We start from the raw sequence: 8,597 nt of genomic DNA on the forward strand, positions 1-8,597 counted from the left end.
AATGCTAAAGTGATTTTTTTCTGTTTGTTTTCTTTTGGATGTAATTACAGAAATGTGGGAAATACTTTTCCAAGGCTTTTGAACTCAAAAGTGGAACAGAAGGAAGACACAGGGGGACGTACACCGTTCAGTGTTATTTTCCTTGCACAGGAAAAAAAGATCATTATGAGATGAGCACCAAAGTCTCAAGTTTTCAAAGGTTTGCATAACAAACAAGAGACACATTGTGGGTTGCATCTTGACTTTGAAGGCTTGCCACTGTCAACTGAAATAAAATGGCAAGGTTTAAAGCCTTAACCAAGTTCACAAGGAAAATATTTGGACTAAAAGTTTTGGAAAGTTTTCTCTCTTTGAAGTAGTTTGTCATGTGTTACCAATGTGAACTTTATTGACCTTGAAACATTTTTTTTTGAATCAAATAGAAACTAGTGACACTAGTAAAATCTTAAATCAACAACCATCTCCTGGCGGCTCCAGCTTTGTAGCAAATGCAGGCAAAACAGGGAATCTACAGAAGAGACCTTTATTATTCGTAAATGAAGCCTGCCAAAACCTTCCCGAAATAGCATTCAAAGACCCTTTTAAGGTCATGGATCCTGAACAAAGCCAGAAGAGCACAAAAAAGGCTGAGGAAAGTCCAAGAAAGAGGCTTCCCAAAGGAGAGGCTTTCCAAGCCAGTATTTCATCCACAGCTACGTACCAGGGCAGCTCTGCTTCTTCGCAAGGAACCCCTCTCCGAGACATCATACCGCAGCAGCACTTTTCTGGTTCTTTGCCGATTCCAAGAGAGGAGTCTCAGGAGAAGACTGGACATCAGAAGCAACCTAAGCCTTCCTCTTTTGAACATCCTCCTCACGTTTCGCAGCTTCAGCAGCACGCACTGTCACCAGCATTTATGTCTCCTGGGAAACCAGAGCATGTCCTTGAAGGTCCCACATGGCAGCTAGTTGATCCAGTAAGACCAGGTCCCTCCGGCTCCTTTTCATCAACTGGGCTTCACTCTCACCACAGCCAGCTCCTACCTTCCCATTCACCGATCATTCCTGGAGAGGACATGCCGTCCGTTCAAAAGGTCTATATCCCTCGCCCTTCACAGGTTTCCTTAAAACAAGCTGAGGAAGTGCACAAGAAAGAAAAGAAACCTCAGAAGCCAGGCAAATATATTTGCCAGTACTGCAGCAGGCCTTGCGCGAAGCCAAGTGTGCTCCAAAAACATATCAGGTCACACACGGGTGAGAGGCCATACCCTTGCATTCCATGTGGCTTTTCTTTTAAGACTAAGAGCAATTTGTATAAACATAGGAAATCTCATGCTCATCGAATAAAAGCTGGGCTGGCCTCAGGGATCGGAGCGGAGATGTATCCATCGAGCTTGGAAATGGAAAGGATTGGCGGGGAAGACTTCGAAGAGCCAACAGAAGGAGAAAGCACAGATTCGGAGGAGGAAACAGCTGCGATGTCGGGCCATTCAGTAGAGCTCTCGCCCAGGCAGAAGCACAGCCTGTTGTCCAGTAGCTTGCTGAGTGGAGGGAGCCAAGGCTCCAGCCATGACCGGTGTTCATTGTCTCATTCCAGTATGTCTCAGTCTCTTGAGGACAGCACCCAGTTTGTGGAGCCATCGTCAGACCATGCTTTGAGCCAGAAATCTGAAGATACCCATACTATAAAGCAGAAGCTTGCACTCCGCTTAAGCGAACGGAAGAAGGTCATAGATGAACAAGCTTTCCTGAGCCCCGGGAGCAAAGGGAGTACCGAGTCAGGCTACTTCTCAAGATCAGAAAGTGCAGAGCAGCAGATCAGCCCACCAAATACTAATGCAAAATCTTATGCAGAAATTATTTTTGGTAAATGTGGTAGAATTGGGCAAAGGACTGCAGCGTTAGCTGCAAACACAACCCAGGGGTTTCCGCACCTGTCTACCGAAGAGAAACCTAGCATGGTACCGTTATCCGTGCCTAGAACGCAGGTTATTGAACACATCACTAAGCTAATTACAATTAACGAAGCTGTTGTAGATACCAGTGAAATAGATAGCGTTAAGCCTAGAAGAAGCTCTTTATCTAGACGTAGCAGCATTGAATCTCCAAAGTCTGGTGTATATAGAGAACCGTTTCAGTTTGATATCAAGTCTGGTTCCAGTAGCCAGTTGGATGCATCGAAAGTGTTGACATCCCATGGTGAAAAAATTAAGCCCGAACAATCATTGTTGTCACTTCAGCAATCCCACAGTGCCACAGAGACAGTGCCTCTCCTAAGAAGCCACTCAATGCCTTCTGCTGCATGCACTATAAGCTCCCCACATACCTTTAGAGGTAGCTATTCATTTGATGATCACATCATGGAGCCTGAAGTCTTAAGCCGCAGTCAAGCGTTTTCTTCCCATCCTCGAATGCTAAAACGACAACCAGCTATTGAGCTACCTTTGGGAGTAGAATATGTCTCGGAGGAGGTTAGCTCTGCAAACAAAGAAGCCGTTTCCAAACCTCCCGAGGAGCCTGAAACCAAGGAAAGCGATCTTACCAAAAAGTCACGGAAGGGTCCGAAAGTTAAAGGGTTCATGTATGAGTGTAACATATGTGGTGCTCGGTATAAAAAAAGGGACAATTATGAAGCCCATAAGAAATACTACTGTTCAGAACTGCAGCTCTCAAAGCCTCGTTCTTCCGCTTCCCATACCTCTTCAGAGACTGAGAAAAGTGTTGCGGATCCTGACACGTGGCCCCAGATGATGCATTACAAGCTGGGGAGCAGTTTGGAGCTCACCCCGCTCCGAAAAAGGCGAAAGGAAAAGAGTCTTGGTGACGATGAGGAGCCTCCAGCTTTTGAGTTGTCTGACACTCCCTCCTCCAGTACTGGGCCAGGGACTCAGTTTGCAAACCCGGCATCATCTGATGTCACTTTAAACCTAACCCGTGAATCCATTAAGTCACCAGCAGATCCGGGTAAATCCGCACCTTCAGATGTCAGTGCCAGCTTTCACTCCAGGAATACCAAACCGGCTTCGAGTGCGGAGGGCATAGAGAGAAGAACAACCTCAAAGGAGATTTCAGTCATCCAGCATACAAGCTCTTTTGAGAAGTCTGACTCTATCGAGCAGGTGAGCAGCGTGGAAGGAGAAGACAAGCCCTTGTCACAGTACTCATCTCAGCCGACACCCCAGCACAGCCGACCGCCCCACTCCCTGCAGCCCAAGCTGGTACGCCAGCCCAACATCCAGGTCCCAGAGATTCTGGTCACGGAAGAGCCTGACAGACCAGAAACAGAGCCAGAGCCTCCTGCGAAAGAGCCAGAGAAAACAGAGGAATTTCAGTGGCCACAGAGGAGCCAGACCCTTTCTCAGCTCCCTGCAGAGAAACTCCCACCAAAAAAGAAGAGGCTGCGGCTGGCAGAAATGGCTCAGTCCTCCGGAGAGTCCAGTTTTGAATCAGTCTCTCTCACCCGAAGCCCAAGTCAGGAAAGCAGCATATCCCACGGCTCCAGCCACTCTGCCTCGTTCGATCGTGAAGATCACAGCAAGTCAGAGTCAACTAGCCAGCCCTCCGAATCCCACCCAAAGCCTCCTGGCGTTGGCTCACATATGTTGATGGTACCAAGCCACCATCATCATTCCAGGGAAATGAGGAGATCTGCTTCTGAGCAGACACCGAATGTGTCCCATCCTTCCCAGATGTCAGAGACACGCAGTAAATCATTTGACTATGGGAGCTTGTCGTCCACTCCTGCCTCAACCCCCGGTCCCTCAGCCTCCTCGGCTCCACAGGAGAGAAGGAAATGCTTTCTAGTCAGGCAAGCATCTCTTACTAGACACCCAGAGCATGAGCCAGATTCGGCCCCAACAGGCCGGACAGAGACAGAAGATCCAATTCCTTCTTCAAGTAAATCTCCTTCGACAAGTTTGCCCCATCAGCCGACATCTTCGTCCCCTTTGCCCTCTCATGGTACTTACCCAGGTGAAAAGAGTCAGCCAAAAGACAGCCCTCAGCCAGCATATACCCAGCCATACACAGAAGCTCTGCAAGTGTTTCATCATCCCATACCACAGCTAACGCTGCATGAAAAGCAGTTCATGTCCCCACAAGTTTCTGTCTTTCCCTCCCAGCATCTTCTGCCACAGCCGGGGCAGTCTGCAGAGCTCTTTGCCGCACATACTATGTCCGACATCCTCTCTGCTCAGTTCACTGTGCCTCAGATTCCTCCTTCCATATTTCAGACCCCACCACTGCCTCTCTCGCAAACGCTCATCCACCCGGGCCCGCTTCATATCGCTCCTCCCTTAATGTCTCACCCTGCCGAGGTGCCGTTCAGGCAGCATCCTTCATTCCTGCCGATGCATTACCCTGGCTCCTCACCAATTCCTTCAGCCTTTTTTCTGCCTCTTCAGTCTCAGTTTGCTCTCCAGTTGCCAGGTGAAGCTGGTGGACATTTACCACAGATCAAATCCAGTTTATTCCCAGCGGCAGGAACCTCCAGTCTTTCCCCGTGCACGGAATACGGCTCGGACAGCAGGTTGCATCCTTTGACCTGCACAACAAGTCCTTCCGTGTCCTTATCCGCATCTCAGCTTGTTGTTCCTACGCGGTCAGACCCAATGGTGTCGCTTGTTGTCCCCGTTCGCATACAGACAAACATGCCGTCCTATGGGAGTGCGATGTACACAACACTTTCCCAGATTCTGGTCACTCAATCCCAGTGCAGTTCCTCTTCTATTGTTCTCCCAAAATTCGATGATTGCCAACCCAAGGGTGCCCTGGTCTGTAGTGCTGATGTTCATGGACTAGGCTTTGATCTGGCACAGATGATCACAGAGGATCAAAGAAGCATTTTCCAGAGCCCGTATCTGAGGGTGCCCTTACCCTTACCAGAAAGAAAAGGCTATATGCCACTCACCTCCCCATCAGACAACGTCCTCGGACTGGAAGGAGGCCCATCAACAGTTGGTGGAAGTAAAAGGATGCTCTCTCCAGCTGGTAGTTTGGAGCTGACAATGGAAACACAACAGCAGAAGAGAGTGAAAGAGGAGGAAGTGTCTGAAGCAGAAGAGAAGTTGGAAGTGGTAAAGCCACCCAGTGCAATAGAGGAAGGGAAAAAGCAGGATAAATCTCACTTTCTTGCAGAAAGCCAAGGCAGGGTTGAGGTTGAAACACCACCTAGTTTGTCCTTGGAGCACTCGGAGCCAAAGGAAATCCCAAGTACTTTGCAGCAAGCTGTGTCCCATTCAGGTTCTTCAAGTTTTGAGGCACTGGAAGAGTACAAGCAGCCAGCTGGCAAGCACTTCCTCAGCAAGGCACCTTTGCAACCCGTGAAGAAAGAAGACTCCAAAGAACTGGTGGAGCAGTCTCCACCAAACCCTCCAAGTCCTGCACCTCTGCCTGAGGTCACTCATAGTGCAATGAAGTCTCGAGAAGGTACAGATACAAAGAAGGTACTTCAGTTCCCCAGTCTCCACACAACCACTAATGTCAGTTGGTGCTATTTAAACTACATAAAGCCAAATCATATCCAGCAAGTTGATCGACGATCTTCAGTGTATGCCAGCTGGTGTATTAGCTTGTATAATCCTAACCTTCCAGGTATATCCACTAAAGCAGCCCTGTCCCTCCTGAGGTCCAAGCAGAAGGTGAGCAAAGAAACCTACACCATGGCTACTGCTCCACGTCCAGAGGCAGGCAGGCTTGTCCCATCCAGCTCCAGGAAGCCAAAAATGACAGAGGTAATGCAATCCTATGTATTTCTCCTCATCCATTTGGATACATGGGAAGAGGGGGATGAGGGATGGGGAATTGCTATTCTTAGTTTAATAGGAGTTTATTCATCCCTCTCTCAGTTTGGTAAGCACTTGTTGTCAGTGAAACTTTTAGAATGAAGAAGCTAAAACCCACTGTAATTAAAAAAAAAAAAAAAAAGGCAAGCCTGCTCCAAGGCAATGTGCCATATTTTTGTTCTCCAGTTTCTACTTGCCTTGTAATCAAAAGAGCATGTAGGAATCACTACCGCACTGTCAACTGCCACTGCTCAAGCACAAAGGATTAGACTTGATTTGCATTTGTCTTGATATTTCAAATAGCTTTACAACTTTTTTTTTTTTTTTATAAACACTGTTATAATTCCTTACATTTTGCATGTTACAAATGAAAAAGGATTACCTTGGGGAAATGGGATTCTGTCTGGTTGTGCATCTACTGATCTCGCATTAATGAACATAGAGAGACATGCTTAAAAGTATTTAAAAATATTAAACGAAGATTTGCAAGTGTATTTAGGCCCCCAAAGAAGCGTGAAGGCATGCAGTGACATTTGTAGAAGTGCCTCAGTGGGTTAGACATGGAGTCTTGCGAAAAAACCTGTGTCATTTGGTTCATTTAGTTAATGTCCTTAGCTGTCTACCTGCTTTTCCAGGTGCCTAAGGATATTTTAGAGCTAAGGGGAGCAAGGCAAACGGCTTCAGAGCATCAGAGCTCGCTAAAGGCATTGGCCATATGGGCACAGAAATCTTTAAGACACTCTGGTAGCTGCCTAGTGTTATGTATCTCATTTTGAGACCAGACTTTTCCCCTCTTGGTTAATGCTGAACCATACAGATCCCTTTAATCCAGATCATGCTCATGCAGATTATTAGCAAACGGAATTGCTCTAAAGATTTTGCAATTTGGTATTCATCTCAAGTCAATTTATATTGATGGATTATTCACTTTATTTCTGTATCATGAAATGAAGTCTGAATATTAAATTTATCATAATCGCTGCTGCAGCTGCTGCTTATAAATATATCTTAAAATACACAGTAGACTCACTTTGATTCAATAAATCTTTATTTCTATTCAGCATTTCCATCATTCTTCTGCAGAAATCCGAAAGACAGAATTTCTGCGGACATAGGGGCAGATAATTAGCTGCATAGTGCAATAACCACACTAATGCTTGATATTTATGCCCTGTTTTTCAAAGGATTTTATCTGAACGGTGTCATACCACCCTTGATTTCATTCTCTAATAGAAGTGCCTGTGCTCCTGAGCTTTGCTCTTTGACGTGGTGCTAAAACGCACACCAAGTGTGTGTTTCGGAAATACGAGACCCTCATACCCTCAAGTTAAAGTTTACGCTCTAGACAGGAATGGTTCAGCCCTTAGTCATCAAAATACATATTTCACTTGCATGCATTTGCTCAAAAGACTCAAAAACCTTTTAGACAAAACCCTATAAGCTGACTGATGGTGGTACCACAGTTTTCATGGTACAATTTGCAAAAGTAAGAGTTTGTCCTGCCAAATTCACCTAGAAAATGGTGTAGCCTAAATGTGATGTTAATACCCGCTTGCTAAAAGGAGTGCAGTTTGCAGAAATTATGTTAATTTTGATGGAGATACATTGACCTCATGCCAAGCAGGGAAATAATTTTTGATTAGATGATCAGTGGGAGTGAAATCCTCAGTTTAGTTTTTAAAATAAATATGACTGGCACAGATTAGGAAGTAGCATTGCTGGTTACTCAGGAAGATGTGATTAACAGGAGCTGAGTAGCATCAATCAGAGGTTGGAAGTTCAACCTTCAGTTAACTCTGCTCTAGCTATTTCCCTTAAATATTTTCTTTGTTATGTAACTATAGGTTGTCAGTCAACACAACAGAAAATGTAAAACAGCTCTAATATTTTGTACAATTATGCATGCAGCAAGCTACCAGCAAGCAGTAGTACTGTATGTACTGTCTACGTACTGGGCTTGGTTTTTAAATTACCAGTGGGATTTACTGAGCAGATCAATTCTGAAGTGACTGTAGGCTCCAGCGTGCATGTAGGGATGGCTAATTACACTGTATCGGGCTTGCACACTTTGTAAATTAAATGAGACTGTAAAAGGGGATGGTAGTGACTGTATGATTTTGGCGCTCTCTGGTGCCTTTCATCTGTCTATGTTTTGTGGTTTCAAAAGTTGCAATAAATAAACCTCATGCTACATCTAGAAAGTCAATTGTTTTGTATTCCTCAGTAAATAAGAAACTGAACTGGGAAGGTTATCACTAGCATTGTTACGAGCGGGTAACAATGAGCTCATATCAGGAGGTGATGTCATAACAGCCAAGATGTAATTTTTGAAGGTTCTCAGTGTGTCTCCTGCCACTGCTTTCCTCTGAGCACAGACGTCTCCATGCCCAGAGGCACCAGCTTGAGACCCTTTCTGCTGTTCAGTTGTTAAAATGGTTCCTGGCACTGTTCTGTCCTGGGCTGATAGCCCTCTCCCAAGCAGTTCCTGGGCACATTTAGGGAGAAAGGACAGGACAGGGACTATTTCTGGAACCTAGGAACGGTATGTGGGTCTGATGGTGTGGACATGGGCTAATCTGCACGAGCTGGCCCCAAGGGCAAAGAGCAATCCCAAGCAGTTACTGGGCACATTTAGGGACAGGGACTATTTCTGGAACCTAGGAAGGGTATGTGGGTCTGATGGTGTGGACATGGGCTAATCTGCACGAGCTGGCCCCAAGGGCAAAGAGCAATCTGGGTGCATTTAATGCTCTAAGCTGAGCTCCTGAAATTACTGGGCAAATTTGAAATGTTTGACCTCAGTTTTGCAAAACTACTTTTTAGTGAGTCCATCCAT

At 45.8% G+C, this 8,597-nt stretch overlaps 1 protein-coding gene across 1 annotated transcript in view; it reads left to right on the top strand.

The window, feature by feature from the left end:
* Positions 1 to 589: 589 nt before the first annotated feature.
* The window catches only part of HIVEP3 (human immunodeficiency virus type I enhancer binding protein 3), a gene marked incomplete at its 3' end in the record, with an annotated part of 9,512 nt that continues 1,504 nt past the window's right edge, over positions 590 to 8,597 (top strand). Inside the window, exon 1 of the mRNA XM_010294806.1 lies at positions 590 to 5,710. Within this exon, the coding sequence (XP_010293108.1) occupies positions 590 to 5,710 (5,121 nt within the window). The remainder of the gene's footprint in view (positions 5,711 to 8,597) is intronic.

This window comes from Phaethon lepturus, unplaced genomic scaffold, assembly GCF_000687285.1.
Source record: "Phaethon lepturus isolate BGI_N335 unplaced genomic scaffold, ASM68728v1 scaffold12189, whole genome shotgun sequence".
In the NCBI taxonomy this organism is placed as follows: domain Eukaryota; kingdom Metazoa; phylum Chordata; class Aves; order Phaethontiformes; family Phaethontidae; genus Phaethon; species Phaethon lepturus.